A 16,393-nucleotide genomic window follows, 5' to 3' on the forward strand; every position below is an offset into this window, starting at 1 on the left:
TCTGGTTCCAGGGAAAATCTAGGTTTGTGCAGAGAAATAGACTCTTTTCTAAGTCGGACTATCTGCTAGTTTATGTTTTACAGTCTTGCTTCATTAAATTTAAGGGAAAAGAAGCTAAGAGGAACTAAAATTAGCAATCAAATTTGAAAATGATGGGGGTAGTTTTTCCTAATATACGAGATATTATCTGTAAGAACAAGTTAAAATTTGAAAAGAGGCTGGGGATGGAAGGACTTCTTTGTTCTGTCTTCTTCAGAATGTTACAAGTCTTAAGAACTCAGGACAAGCAGCAGAAATGTATGCACCGTGGTGACTGGTGAGTTAAAATTATTCATATGCTGGGAATATGTGTGCAGTGTTTTTCCTGGTAATATTGAAACATTACAGATCCTACCAATCATTCTGGGTACTGTCTGCCAGAAACGACTAGGTGCTAGAAAATTGAGTATGTGGGAGAACTGCATCTTTGAATCCAGCCAGTTTGCTGCTTGGACAGTTTTTTCCTCTTAAACTATATCAGTGCAACTTTCAGGCTTTAGCATGACAAGGCATCACCTTTTCTAAGGATCAGAATATTTCAAAGACAAGCAGCCAAGTTTAGCTAGGATACATTTAAAATATTAATATGCCATTTAAGCCTACTTTTTCTGAAATTTGTAACCATTGCGTTTGAGGTCTGCATTGCAAATTGGTGTCTGTAGATAACACTCATAAGCTCATCAGCCACAATCTCCCCATTACAAGATGCCCTGCTTCCACTCCTCTGTGATGCATAGCTCGTGTATGTCTCCATGAGCCTCTGCCTTTCCACAACCCCTTTCCACACGTGTTGCTGTTTTAAAGAAAAGATCAAATAGTGATTGAAGTTTCCTGTACATTTGAATTGCTCCAAAAGGTAACCAAAGTTACCAAAGTTAGGGGCTTTGGGTGTGGCTGTCCTCCATCATGACAACTTCAGAATCAGTGATTTCTTCCTTCAGGCTTGCATGCCTTCTTTAAGTTGAATCAAATACTAGTTTGTCTTTGATGTGCCATGCATCTTGCTTGTATTCTTTTTAAATGGCCAGCCTCACTCTGTAATGATCTTTTATTTCTTTGCTTCAGAATGAAATGTTAAGTGAACTCCTGTTCTTTTCAATTTCATTATAGGTAGTTGCCCTGCATTTTGTTCCAGATGTTTTAAGTCCAGGCTTCACTTAAATGCTTAGCTAGTTTTTTCCTGTCACATTGCATTGTGACTTCTAATTGTAAGTGCATGAAGAAATGATAATTAACCCCTTGCTTTGCTGAAAAGGGGACAAGAATGGTCCTTTGCTGTCACACTTTAGGCTAGTGCACAACTGTATGTAGAGCTGTTAGGCTGTGTCAGAAAGCTCTTTTTTTTGCACGTGTATGTGAAATATCTTTCTATACATATTAATTCAGTTGGTCTGTGTACAATCTAGTGAAAAATTTTAAAGTGAACCACTGTGTAACTAGCACCTCTTCAAGAGATAGAGTAATGCCGGCACTGTTGAACCTTGCATGAGTCCCTTCTGGGTTATAGCTTCTCACTCTCTAGAGACAGTTAGTATTCTGACTTCTGTGATAATCATATTCTTTGTTTTTCTTTTTACTACCTTTGTATCCCTCGACAACATAGTTTTATTTAATTTTGAATTTTATATAAATGGAATCATGCTGTTTTGTGTCTTTTAGCATTGTGCTTGTGCTTTGTGTCTGTCAGCATTGTGTGCAGCTGTAGTTCATTCATTCTCATTTCTGTGTAGTAGTCTGCTGTTTGAACAAACCATAATTTATTCATTCTATTATTGATAGACATGTAGATTCCCTTCAGTTTGGGGCTGTTAACAATGCTGTTATGAACATTCTTGTTTATGTGCCTTTGTATGGGTGTCTGTCATGTACATGTAGGGATAGAATTGCTGGGTCATGTTTTCAGCCTCACTTAGATAAGGCAAACAGTTGTGCCAGTTTGCATCTCATCAGTCGTTGGTAGGAATGTGAATTTAAGTTCCTGGTTGAAAATGTGTTGTCCAAAACTAGATCCATAGTGAAAATACCCCTAAATGAGGAGTTTCTCTGTCTAGTGAATGTCCTAATGGGCTAATTTCTATCACAAACCCTATGGTGGATTGATATCTTTAAGAATAGAACAGTGTCTCCCAATTTCCTTCTTTGAAATGATTCCTTAGTTGTTAATTAGGACAAATGTGACTGTGACTCTTGACTCCTTAAAATGGAAATTGATTTTTTTTTCCTTTGGAATGTGTTCTTCAAACCAGAACTAAGCTATCAGGATCCATTGCTAGTAGATGTGAGCCTTGAGAGGGGGCCCAGAAGCATGATCATTGGGTAAATAGGAAGAGGCAGGGCTCTGAGGCAGCTCTGAGCATCTTAGTTGATCACATATTCAGGACCCACTCTGCAGAGCTGCATAGGGGAGTCAGGAAGAGCTATCAGATTTGAAGTCACTCAAGAAGGGGTGATTCCCCTGAGCACGTAGGCCTTTCCGTGGTACCTAAATAGGAAAACAAAAACAAAAACACCAGCAAACAGGAATGTAGAATTGTTGCTTTGGAGTGACTTTTTCCTCTTGTGGACTAGAAGTAAAGTAATTGGAATAATGATAACTGTGGTATACTGAGGACCTGCTCTTAGTTCTTGTAGAAGGAAGTACAGGGGAAATAACCCATAAAAATATGTGCAGTTATAGGGAAAATTTCCTGGGTCTGTTGATGGGGGGTTGGTTCATCTGTTTATTGTTTTGCAAAGCAGCTGTACTTATTCATTCAGAAGCAAATACTTAGTTACAGACTATCTCAAAGAGCTGCAGAGTGTTTCCCCCTACATTTCTGACTTCCAAAAATTGAGAGTACTCAACTATCCCTCCAGCCTCATGTTTTTCAGAAGTATTTTAGTTAATCAGTTTATTTATTGCTCCTCACTAAGTCTTTGCCTTGAAGCTAATTAAGAATCTTGTTTCTCTGGGAGTTATAAATTGTTGTTTCATTAAGTTTATCCATTTTTCTTTCTCTGTTACCGCGGCTCAGCCTTTTGTATCTTGTGAGCAACATCTTGAAGCTAACAGTCTTCATTATTATGCAGACTTCTGTAACTTGATGGTTTTGTCTTTCAGAGTTCCAGATTTTGAGAGGGAAAAAAAATCAAACTATGATCAACCACAATTGTTTGTGTGTCTCTTACTGTGGTATAACCACTGTACAAAAAACATTATTTTTTTAAACTGCTTTTTTGATTTAATACAAGTTGTGGAAAATGCAGGAGTGTGTTAAACAGGAAGAAATTTAAGTCCTCCGTTATTCCACACCACCCAGGCATAGCTGCTGTTAGGCCATTTTTTCTTCTTAGGTATATAATTAAGCCATACCAGGATACATAAATACAATTGTATGAGCCTTCTTTTTCACACATAATGTACTTTCTGTGTCATTAAATTTTTTTAGTTTGAAACCACACATTTTGGTTGTGGGAAAGTAGATCTTGTAGGTATTAACATGCTTTAAAAAAAAAATTTTTAAGTTACTATGTTACAGAAAGATCTGCTGAATCAACAAAAAGCTTGGAAACAAACAGACCTTCTTTATATGAATTTGGTGTATAATCAGAGTGGCATTTTAAATCATTGGGCAGAGAAATTTCAGTAAATCAGTAAATGATACAGGGACAAGTTGTTGGGTCTTTGAAAAAAATAAACTTAGAGTTTTACCTCAGATGATGCAAAAGAAATTCTGAATGAATCAAAGCATTTGATAAAAGATATCCTATAAATTAAAAAATTGTGGGTGAATAAGTTCATGGTAAAGGTGGACTTTTTCTGAGCATAAGAACAGAAATATCACTGCTATTGAGAATTTCTTTAATCTGTCTCAGCGTTGTGTTTAATCACTGTCTGGTCTCAAATATTTAAATGTATTTCTGAAGGCTTTTTCTCCACCCCCTCTAAGCAGTACTTTTGTATCAGGTCAAATGCTGACTTAGTGTACTTTCATTATTGGGATGTGTTGTTGGTCTGGTAGATAATGCCAAGTGAGCAGGTTAAAAGGACAAGAAATGAAGCCTTGTGTGTAAATGAGCAGATTGAAATGTTGTTTCAAATTGGCCTTTTCCATTATATAATTTTTAAGTTCTGCATCGAATCCATTATTTGTTAATATTCTTTAGCTTCCTCTGATTTAGTGGTTCTGACATGATTCTGTGGACTTGTATAGCCAGTGAAGAACTTGCTGGGAGCTTAGTGGAAGGAAAAAGCAATAGGAATTGGAAGTAATGGCTTCTGCTTAGAGCCAACGATAGACTCTAAGCTTGAAGCACTGCAGAGGGTTTTATACTTGAGAGTCTCAGCTACTTAAAATACATGGCTGGCTATAAACGAAAAGGTGATTTTGTCATAGGATTTCAAATATTTTCATAAGAACAGAGAAGAATATAATGAACTTGTGTATAAACCTTTATCAACATTTTCTAAGTTTTATAGAATTTTTCCTAATTAAAACTGTTGGTGTTTTCTTTTTTTTGATGGAAGCTTAAAGGATGAACTTTGAGGCTTTATAGCAGATACTCTTCCAAGGTTTTATCCCATTCTTTCTGAGAGATGAGTGTTTTATTTGCTGTCCTGCTCAGGGAATAAATTTATATTTGGACTGTTCTTGTGGTGAAACTGATCGTGACAAAAACTAAAATATGGCTAGCAGGGGTTAGTGAGAGGAAGATGTTTTACATGCCCTAAACTTACCTTTCCTAGAGGATAGATGAGTGTTTAAAATTCATAGATCAGGAAACAGAGGTCATAGCACACGTAGCTGGTTTTACTTTTCATTTTATACCTTCCTATACGATTTGAGCAGTTTTCCTAAAAACAACAGATGTGTTTCTTTCACCCTCCCCCCTAAAGCGTCTGCCTGCATTGCAGGAGACCAGGTTCGATCCCTGGGTCGGGAAGATAGCCTGGAGAAGGAAATGGCAACCCATTCCGGTACTTTTGCCTGGAAAATCCATGGACGGAGAAGCCTGGCGTGCTGCAGTCCATGGGGTCACAGAGAGTCGGACAGGACTGAGCGACTTCACTTTCCTTTTCTAAAAAACAAAGACAAAAAATAGGAAACAAAACCAGGTGGAATTCTACCCTGAAAACTGAAGAAAGCTTGATTCTGGGAAGAAGAGTTGGTATAATTCTGCTTGTACTTAATGTCAGACTTCAGAGGAGGTTTAAGGAGGTTTAAGCCTCCTTGATTACTGAAACTTGAAAGAGTGAAGGGAAACAAGGTCACTCAGAAAAGTTTGTGGACTACCTTTACCAAGCAGTATTTGTGTGAAGGTTTTCCGATTCTGTAAAGGTAACTTACTGTGTTTCTTTGTGCTTGTTCATACTTACCTTCTCCCAGATTTGAAGCAAGAAAATTTTTTTTTTTTTGCATGATTCTCTATACTTCTTAAAAAATTGCTTTGGTACAATAGCTACCATTCTAGCACAGACAGTCTTTACATTTCAAGCCATCTCTTTAAGTATTTTACGTGAATACAATTAATTATTGAAAAAACTGAATTTGGAGAAGTGTAAATTTCACTTGCCCCTGCTGGTCTTCTGTAATGGAGGTGAAAAACTGAAATATGTACCAGCATAGTAAAGAACTGGTAAATGGTGGTTCACACAATTCTCTCCTTTATCCCTTTTTGAGCAGAAGGTTGTATGTAATTGAGTATTAGGGTCACATACTGTAAACTTTGTAATGTTATTAGATCTATATTATGAGAGAGGCTTCCTTAGGAAGGAAGTTTCAGTTATGATGCTCTTATCAGAGGGAAGCTTTGACACAGTCTGTGCCAGTGTGGTTAGTGACTGTGGGTCACCTATGCTGGAGTGGCCTGCTCTGAATATGAAGTGCTTGGCCTTGAGTGCGTGCATGCTGTTGCTTTAGTTGGGTCTGACGCTCTGCCACCCAACGGACGGTAGTCTTCCAGGTTCCTCTTTCCATGGGATACTCCAGGCAGAAGTACTGGAATGGGTTGCCATGCCCCCCTCCAAGGGATCTTCGCAACCCAGGGATCAAACCCATGTTTCTTAAGTCTCCTGCACTGGCAGGAGGTTCTTTACTGCTGCACCACCTGGGAAACCCTGATGCTGCCCCTGTTTTATGTGCCATGGGTGTTATTGATAGCTTAATCTTGAAGTCTCATAGCAGACCTCCTAATTATCTGTTCTGGGAAAGATAACTGAGAGTCTCTGCAGCAGAGAGAAGGGAGACCTGGGCAGGAGAGGTGGTTAGAAGAGATGAGAAAGGGACAAATAGGAGTTAAATTTCACAAGATAAGAGGCCATCAGCAACAGCTTCACCTTTCACTCTGCTGACCTGTACTTGGCATTTTCTGTACTCTGTTGTGCTTGGGGTTTCCTGACTCCCGTGTGGAGGCTTCCCTGAGAGTAGTGGTCTAGGCCTTTTAGACAGGACAAGGTATACATAGTATGCTTTATTTACGGAGAAATATATTTGCAATGTATTATGGACCTCATAATAAAAGATCTGTTGCTGAGATCTGTTCTGTTTGAAAGTACCTGAATATAATTTGTATACTAAAACAGCATCCCACAGAAGTATTACCAGTGTCAGGAAATTAATAGCAGTATGGATCATATTTTTCCTTTGGTCTCTTGCCCTGGATGTATAGTTTGTTTTTTTTTCCCTTCAAGGTATAGATTAACCATTTACTAGGGGAAAGCATAACATTTTATTATTGTAAGTTATACATGTTACAGAAACAAAGAGTCATAATCCTTGTTCCACATTGAATTCCAGATGCAACAGATAAGTACCTACATGTGTCAGCCATTCAGAGAGGACCAGGATACAGTCTTGTCTACTAGAGTTTAGAGCCAGTGGAAGATAATAATGAGAGGATCACTCACCCACTTTGTGTCTCTTAACAGAAGACAGCATCTGGGCAGTGAAAGACTGAGATTTCTATTCTGATGGCTCAAGGGAGCAAATCACTTTTCTAGACATTGAGATTGACCGAGAGTCTTCTTTTGGGCAAAGAGACTCACTTAGTTTATGTTACTTTGATATCCTTTCATTGCTTTTGTTTCGGAGGTGATAGTGGTCACGAGAGAATGGTATGAAAGCAGCAGTACAGGACACGCAGCATTCATGGATAGATTGCGTGGTTGTCCCCCAGCTGCTTGAGGGCTGTTATCCACCCCTGTACCCTAAGGTAAACACCCTGATGAAAAACTTGCATAATTGATTTCTGAGTTTTAGAAGTGACCTAGTTACTTAAGGTACCATTCAACTTCCTTCTCCTACATATTTAAATCGTATTAGTTAATATTTATATGGCACTGTCTATGTCAGGTACTTTTGTAAGTGCGTTACACATATTTAATCCTCATGTCTATGGGGCAAATATTATTTTAATCCCTCTTTTATAGACAAAACCAAAGTTAACTGACTTGTCCAGGATAACACAGCAAAGGAGAGTTTGAGCTGGGTTTTAAACCCAAGAAGTTTGACTCCAAAATCCATGCTCTTAACCAGTAAGCTATGCAACAAAAGAGTGTGAGCACTTTATAGCAAAATGAGGTTTTGTGGTATTTGGGGGAGTAGAAGAGATGAACACATCCCTTGTGTCTAGGGTCATGCCACAGCTAGGTGGCATATGTGTCCCTTCAGTGTAAAACATAGTTGGCAGTGGAATTGGAACATATTGGTAGGAACCCCAGCTCCTACCTTCCTTGGAGTCTTCTGATGGTTGCAGAGTAGTGTTGCCTGTGGCTTTCACTGTCTAGTGCTTGATTCTGCAGAGAAGATGGGATTGGCCTGGCCAAGTGCTGGTTGGAGAGTGTGTTTTCAGCCCATTTCATCCAGAACTGTGACAAATGCTTTTGTTTTTTGTTTTCAATATGATAGTTTGATTTAAGAAATGTTAATGGAAACAAATTTCAGGTGCCAGTAATTGAAAAAAAAGGTTATTTAATAAAATTGTACTTTGGATTCCTCATGTATGCGGCTGTCCTGAATATTCCACTCCAATGCGAGAATGGTTGCTCTGTGCATTTCAGTATGTTAAAACCATGGCATAGTTTTGACTTCTGTTCATTTGTTTTATTCCTAGGAACCCTAAGGACTCTGCAATATGAATAATTCTCTGGAGAACACCATCTCCTTTGAAGAGTACATCCGAGTGAAGGCGCGGTCTGTCCCGCAACACAGGATGAAGGAATTTCTGGACTCACTAGCCTCTAAGGGGCCAGAAGCCCTTCAGGAGTTCCAGCAGACAGCCACCACTACCATGGTGTACCAGCAGGGTGGGAACTGCATTTACACAGACAGCACCGAAGTGGCCGGGTCTTTGCTTGAACTTGCCTGTCCAGTCACCACGAGTGTTCAGCCTCAAACCCAGCCAGAACAGCAGATCCAGGTTCAACAGCCACAGCAGGTTCAGGTAAAGGGGAAATCACTGTTGAGGTGCATTCTATTGAGTGGAATTTGCCATTAGGGTTTTGGTTAGTAGAGCATCACATCTATACACAAATGTCAGAGGTTATTTTCACTAAGAATATTCTATTTTTCGAAACATTTTACACAAGGGCTTTCATCGTTAATGCTAAAAATATTTGGCACTTCTGTAAACTGAACTTGCCATTTGCTTTGGAGAATTGAATGGTACAGAAATGAAGAGGTCTTGTGGGACTGGATTTGGATATGTCCCAACGGCGTGTGATCAAAGCTTCCCTTCTTGTCTGTGTCACCCTGAGCCGATCAGGAATATTGGAGGGCTCATCTTAGCTCATTACTAAAAGCAGGATATTTGAAACTTTTTTTTTTTTTAGTGGAAAGACTCTTATATTTTAGTGACCTTCATTTAGTTGTATAGTTCCATGACTCAGGTCACCTGTAGATTTCTAGGCCTGCGCTTGATATAAGCCTCAAGAAATAATGCTAATTGATAATAAGCTTACTGAAGAAGGAGAAACTTAATACATTTGCTGAGAAGATACAAGTTGTCTTCTTTAGGGAGTCCTTGTGTGAACTGACTAACACTTTCACATGTGAAACTGAAGGTCTCCTCCAGTTACAAATGCTGCTTTCTTGCTACTATCTACTGTGGTTGCGTATCACTTTGCCCTTGATGATTTCTACCAAGAGAATAGGAAAGGAGGTGGAACATGATGGAGAGGCCGGGTGTGAAGAGCTGTGTTTGGTAAGATAGAAGACTTTGCTCCTTAGCAATGTAAGTGGGTGTATTGGAAGGACCTGAGCTTTGGAGTTGCCTTCCTGGGTTTAAATTTGACCTGACCTCCTATTTGTTGATATGATCTTAATCTTCTTAGTCCTAGTTTTTTCATGTGTCGGTAGGGATAATACCGTTCAGTAAGGCTGAATGAGATAGCAGGAAAACATCGGGCACGTGGAGGGATGAAGCTGTTAATTCTGATCTTTATGAGAAGGGAAGGGTACAGGAAAAGTAAAAAGAGAAGCCTGACTTCTTGGTTTAAGAAATTATTCTAAAAAAAAGTATTGTGTTATTTACAGCTTGGATCTTTTTCATAAGATTAAAATAGTCTGGAATTTGACTTTAAAGTGTTTTTTGAGACTTTATATTCAAGATGGCTAATTGAGATCACCTATTAGCATCATCATTGTAACCCAAACCTCTTGTAAATGGACAAAGAAATACAGTAATAAATCCATGAGATAGGTTCCAATGTCATGGACTCAGATTTTCCCATTCTTAGTGACTACAAAGATACTTAAAAAGTTTTTTTCTATCTGTGCTGGAAAAAAAAATGCCATCAAAAATCCCACGAAAACTTAACTTTTAGAAATTGTGAGCCACTATATTGTACACCTATATCTTATAAAATTATATAGTAGCTATACTTCAGTAAAAATAATAGGGAATGATTTTTTTTTCTAATCCACTAAATCTAAGAATTTGCCACAAGAGAGGAAGCAAACAGCATCAGGTGATAGAGGAATTCATGTTGGAGAGAAACTTTTACGAAGGATAGAGCAGTTCTTAGGGTCCCCTAATCTGAGAAGCTGGAACTTCACCAAGGACTTCAAAGCACATTTATATGTCAGTGTATATAATGAGTAGATACCAGGTATAGGATGAAAATGGCTCTACTGATCAGTGAGGAAAAGATATATTCTATTAGTAGAGTAAGGCATCTACTCCTCTTTTGGAAATAAAGTTGGATATCTTTCATAATAGAAATTAGGTCCAGGTGGGTTAAAGAGTCAGATGAAAAGAAAGCAATGAATTATGAAAAGGCAGTATAGAAAGTTTTTGTGATTTTTAGGTTGTGAAAAGCCTTCCTGAGAAAGAAAGTAAACTCTTAAAATAGCTTTTCTCAATCTTTTTTTACCCTGAAAGAATCTTTGAACTAATTCTTAGGTCTCGGGGAACTCCTGCATAAAAATTAGTTGTATATACAGCTCATGGAATCTTAGCTTGATCAGTAGTTGATACAATAATTGAGTAATAATTATTAATGCCCTTTTGGTAAAAATCATATTTTTTTCCTGTGTATCTACATTTTGGCTAACTTGTTAGGCTACGTTTTATGTGTGGTTCCCTTTCTCACACAGGTCATTGATTTTAATTCAAGTTATTTGTGTAGGTAGCGTAAACCTAATTTTTACTTAAAAATTTTTTTTTTTCTATTTGAAGGGTTTTTTGTTTTTGTTTATTCAAGTAGTCCTAAAAATATTACTATAAATTTCTGCTGTACAAGTTGCTGAGATATGGTTTGTGGTATATGATACGTGCAATAGCAGTTTTTCCCTCCATATTTAAAATTAAAAATGACCTTTTAGGGAATTCCCTAGAGGTCCAGTGGTTAGGGACTCTGAACTTTCACTGCCAAAGGCCTAAGTTCAATCCCTGGTCAGGAAATTAAGATCCCACACGCTATGCAGTGCAGCCAAAAAAAACCCGAGTGTCTTAAATATGATAAAAACTTGTTTCTTAAAAAAAAAAACCAAACATGATTTGCATTAATATATGGCTAAAGATACAAGTTCATGTAATACTGAAAAAACATTTTCTTTCTGAGTGACAGCAGGCTCAAATATGGGCCTAGCAATTATAAAATTAATTTATATACATTTTGGTTTTTTGATCTCTTTTATAGGTTTATATATTCTTTCTTTAAAGTATAAAGAGTTTACCCAGGGCAGCAGAGTATGAGAGGATAAATTAGTGGGATTTTCTTGACAGTTAATTTGGCAATACTTGTCAAATGTATTAAGTATGCATACCTTTGGCCTTACATTTGTGTTCACAGATAAATGTGTGTATAAGGATATTCAGTACTGCATTACTTATAGTAGTGATACTGGGAACAAGTCACTTTCAGTAAAGGAAATGGGAAATAATGATACATCTGTAGTATATTGTTCTGTGTAGCCAGAAGAATGAGGTGGATCTATGTATATTGACAAAGTGGGATGTTTAACAGATTGTAGAGTGTTATAAGCAGTTTAGTATCACTGGCTTTTAACATATGTAGAATGTGGTGGTTCTTAAATAGTAGTAATGAAGTCTGAGAGGAATTGAAGGGGTAGGAGACTAAGAAAGAGTTTTCGAATTATTAAATTATTTGATTAAACATGAACTTCTTTGTAATTTACAAAAAAAAGGTGTTGCTTGGGAATATTTTGCTTTGAATTTGTGTAGGACTGTGGTTTTTTAACCTTTTCTTCTCTTTCCTAGACACCTCCATGTATTTGTGTTTATGTGTAAAGCCCTTTGCTAGATGCTTAGGGACAACATTGAACAAGACGAAGCTTCCTGACCTTGTGGAACATATTTATAGCTGGGAGGGGTAAGATGATACATAAGATTTTAAAAATTTTGTTATATAGTGATAAATGACAAAGAGAAAAACAGAGCAGATGCAGGTGGCCAGGGTGAGCCCTACTATGCTGGTGGCATTTGAGTTAAGACCAAAGAGAGTTGGTGAATGAGCCGTATGGCTATCTGAGGAAAGAGCATTCCAGATCAGAAAGCGCTAAGGTGGGAGCCTGCTCATTTGAAAAAACAGCAGAATGGCTGTGTAGGTAGAGTGCACTGAGTGAAAGGATGAGACTAGAGAGGTGACGTGTTCACTGAAACACGGAGCTGAACAGACCTGCCTTCAGTTCAAACGTTAAGACTCTTTGCCCCATAGTATTGTGTCTCAACCTAACCCTGTTGATAAGAATGTAAAATTATGCCTATATTAACGTCATTTGAAATTTCAAAATAATTTATTGCCTTGAGGGCAGAGGCAGTTTTCTAGATTACCTTAAAAAAAAGTGATAAAATTAGATTGCTTTTTTAAAACCATCTGTCACCATCCTAGAGAGTTTGTTCTGCCCCCATAAATTTCTCATCTTTCCAGTCTAGAAGCAGCCACATAATATTTGACAAAGTAATTATATCCCTAGAATAGATCTAGTGAATTGATGGCAGACAAAGGTATGTGTCAAAGGTTAATTAGAGTAGCTGTCAGAATAAAACTCACTGTGTCTGTTTAGTCTCTGCTTCTACCACACTCAACATTTTTGGCCCCCAAATGTGTTTGTGGCTTCCTCCACAATGACCGGTTCTCCACACCAGCTGGCTTGCGTATAATTCAGTTCAGGTCTGATACTGTTTGCTTGGAGTTGGTGTCAGATCCCCACAAGTTAAGGGATCAGTTTCACACAACTGCCCCCCACCCCCACCCCCAGTTCAGAGTTGCCAGTCCCAGATTATCTCAGCTGTACTTCTGACTAACTGGCTATAAATTACGGTTCTTACTATCCCTCCTTGGGTTAGATGATTTGCTGGAACAGCTCACAGAAGTCAGGGAAACACATTTACCAGTTTATTATATAATTAAGGAAATGATAAAGGATATGGATGAACAGCCAGATGAAGATACACATAGGGCGAGGTTCTGAAGGGTTGTGAACACAGGCGGTTCCTTCGTCATGGAGGTGGGGTGTACCACCTTCTCGGCACATGGATATATTCACCAACCCAGGAGCTCCCTAAACCTCTCACTTTGGGGATTTTTATGGAGGCTACATCATGTAGGTATGATTGATTAGTAACTCAGTTTCTAGCCCCTCTTCCCTTTCCAGAGAAGGAGGGGTGGGGCTGAAAGTATCAAGTTTCTAGTCATAGCTTGGTCTTTGAGGTGAGCCCTCATCCAGGAACCCACCAAGAGTCACCTCATTAGAACATAACATGGTCCTAGCATTTATATTATCACTTCGAAAATTACGAAGGGCTTCGGAGCTCTGACGAGGAATCAGAGAAGAGACCAAAAGTTGTTATTTCTCATTATATCAAGTAGCATATGTTTATTTAAGACAGGGCGGTACTATCTGAAGGCAAAAGGTAGGGCTCTCATGTAAATACCTTAACAGTTTGTACAATACGAGGAAAGGTTTAAGTTTCCTGTTGTGGATAGGTCTGCCTGAGCTAGGTGAAAATGGTTCATTTGGAACTTCACGTTCAAGAACCCTCTTGAGTTGGGTACTTCCTGAAGCATCCACATGGAGTTATATCTGTGTGCCAGAGAGAAGGCCCACTGGTGAATTCTAGGAGTCTGATTCTACTTAGCACCCACAGAATTGCTTGTTTCTTCCCTGCATTTCTCCAGGGCAGGAACTGAGGCTTCAGATAAGGCTGGTTCAGTCTCATCCTGCTCAATGAAGGATGCTTTGAGGAAGGGGATTTCTCAGCACTTGACTCTTTCATTGTTAAAAGTAAAGATCTCAAGGTTCATAGATCAAAGTGCAGCTCTTCCTCATTTGTTATCCCAACTTCTTTCCCTCTTCCTCTTTTGCTGTTGCACATTCCCTCTGTGCTGGTATAGTGAGTCCCTAACCCCTCACCCGGAGAAGGCAATGGCAGCCCACTCCAGTACTCTTGTCTGGAAAATCCCATGGATGAAGGAGCCTGGAAGGCTGCAGTCCATGGGGTCGCTGAGGGTCTGACTGAGCGACTTCACTTTCACTTTTCACTTTCACGCATTAGAGAAGGAAGTGCCCACCCACTCCAGTGTTCTTGCCTGGAGAATCCCAGGGACGGGGGAGCCTGGTGGGCTGCCGTCTACGGGGTCACACAAAGTCAGACACGACTGAAGTGACTTAGCAGCAGCAGCAACCCGTCACCACTGTGTAGAGTTGCTGAGAGTGAGGAAGAAGCTAATTACGAGCCAGGCTTGGCTCTTAGACAAACATGAGTTTGATCCTCCTCTGATTCTTTAGATATGTGATCAGAGGCAGGTGATTTAACCTCTTTGAGTCCGTTTCCTTATCTACATCATGGAAATAAAATAATATATGTTGTAGCTATTTTAAGGATTACAGAAAATGCTATGCCTTAAGTATACCACCTGGCACATAGTAACCCTTCAATAAATAAATCATAGCTACTGTTGTTTTTTCTTCCTGCTCTCCTCATTAGTTCCATTCCTACCTAGGGCCCTAGTTGCTTTTCAGATATTAGAAAAGTATCCAGACAAATCTTTATAACAAATATTCCTGCTGTGTTGGCAGTTTGCCTTTTTATTTTTTAAGATAGAAAATATTGCAGGTACAGATCAGATCTCTAGTACCGCTGTGCACATCCTCCTCTCCTAAGGTAAATACTGTTTTAAAGTTTCCAACTTGTTATATTTTCTGTATCCATCTTGAGTTTTGACTTTTAGTTACAAGTATCAGGCAATTAGTTCCCCACCTCCCTCTTCCTAGTTTACTTAGAAGAATTGGCTAAAGGGTAGTAGTTAGCTCAGGAAATTTATAGGAAGGTCAGAGAGTGGATTTTGGAGGCTGCACGGCCAGGAAAGGACTCGGGTCACATTGCTGGCTGGGTTTGCCAAAGACGTGCAGCCACACTCTTGGGTGCAGGTCCTTGTCCTACCATGGTCTCTCGTTGGGATTTATGCCATCCTGTTCCATTTCTGCCACAGACCTCTGCTCTCACCAGAAAATGGAGGTTGTAGTTCCTGCTGCCTCATGTTGCTCCTTTCTGAGTCCAAATGTCATGCAGTGTCTAAATTGGGAAGTCTTGGTCACAGGCCTGCACTCTAGCTGCGGGAGACGTTGAAAGAGTGATTCCAGCTTCTGCCTGGGGGAGGCAGAAGTCAGAAGGTGTATTCTGCAGCCAAAAATAGGACTAAAATCAGCTACTCTCTCACTGGCACTTTGTGAGCTGATTGAGATCCTGATCATCACTTCAGACTGGTGGGCCGTTGTTGCTGCCCTTTTCTGGCCCTTCATGTCCAGTCTTTTCTTTTTTAATTTCATTGAAGTATAGTTGATTTATGATGTTATGTTAGTTTTTGTTATACAGCAGAGTGACACAGTTACACATAAACATACATATATATATTTTTTTTTCTTTTCTATTATGGTTTATCACGGGACATTGAATATAGTTCCCTTTGCTATCCAGTAGGACCTTGTTTATCCATCCTATATATAATAGTTTGCTGCTGCTGTCACTTCAGTCGTGTCCGACTCTGTGCGACCCCATAGACGGTAGCCCACCAGGCTCCCCCGTCCCTGGGATGCTCCAGGCAAGAACACTGGAGTGGGTTGCCATTTCCTTCTCCAATGTATGAAAGTGAAAAGGGAAAGTGAAGTCGCTCAGTCGTGTCCGACTCTGTGCGACCCCATGGACTGCAGCCTTCCAGGCTCCTCTGTCCACGGAATTCTCCAGGCAAGAGTGCTGGAGTGGGGTGCCATTGCCTTCTCCGATATCATAGTTTACATCTTGCTAATTCCAAAGTCCCAGTACTTGCCTCTTCCACCCCTCCTCCCCCTTGGCAACCCCAAGTCTGTCCTTTATATCTGTGAGTCTGTTTCTGGTTTGCAGATGAGTTCGTGTCATATTTTTAGATTCCGCACAGAAGTGATATATGGTATTTGTCTTTCTCTAGCTTACTTCACTTAGTATGGTAATTTCTAGGTCCATCCATGTTGCTGCAGATGACATTATTTCATTCTTTGTAATGACTAATACTCGTGTGTGTGTGTGTGTTTATATATATATAAATATATGTATATATCGCATCTTTGTCCATTTATCCGTCAGTGGACATGTTTAGCCTTTTACCTATGTTTAAATCTCTTCCCTCACCATATGTAGATTATTCATTTGTATAATAAGAGTTTGGTAAATGTTTGATACTTGGATAAAGATTTTTACCACTTTCAGAAGAACATTTTTTTGAACAGTGAAGTTCTGCCAAGGATTTGCAGACTAGTTGTTAAAAGGCACAGGTGTATTTGGATCCCAGGTGCAGTGATTCCTCACTTAGTGGGATCTCTTCTGGCACACTGAGCACTGTCCTCTCCTGAGTCCCTCCTCAGTGAGACTCAGAGGA

General features: G+C 39.3%; 1 protein-coding gene across 5 annotated transcripts in view; it reads left to right on the top strand.

Moving 5' to 3' along the window:
* The window catches only part of QRICH1 (glutamine rich 1), a 42,684-nt gene that overhangs the window by 1,634 nt on the left and 24,657 nt on the right, over nucleotides 1–16,393 (top strand). For 4 of the 5 annotated variants that reach the window (XM_069562396.1, XM_069562397.1, XM_069562399.1 and 1 more), the window contains exons 2-3: nucleotides 257–316; nucleotides 8,131–8,460. In XM_069562396.1, coding sequence (XP_069418497.1) covers nucleotides 8,152–8,460 — 309 coding nt within the window. In that variant the 5' untranslated portion in view covers nucleotides 257–316; nucleotides 8,131–8,151. The remainder of the gene's footprint in view (nucleotides 1–256; nucleotides 317–8,130; nucleotides 8,461–16,393) is intronic. The other variant, XM_069562395.1, reaches the window with a different exon arrangement.

Source organism: Ovis canadensis, chromosome 19 (assembly GCF_042477335.2).
Source record: "Ovis canadensis isolate MfBH-ARS-UI-01 breed Bighorn chromosome 19, ARS-UI_OviCan_v2, whole genome shotgun sequence".
Lineage (NCBI taxonomy): Eukaryota > Metazoa > Chordata > Mammalia > Artiodactyla > Bovidae > Ovis > Ovis canadensis.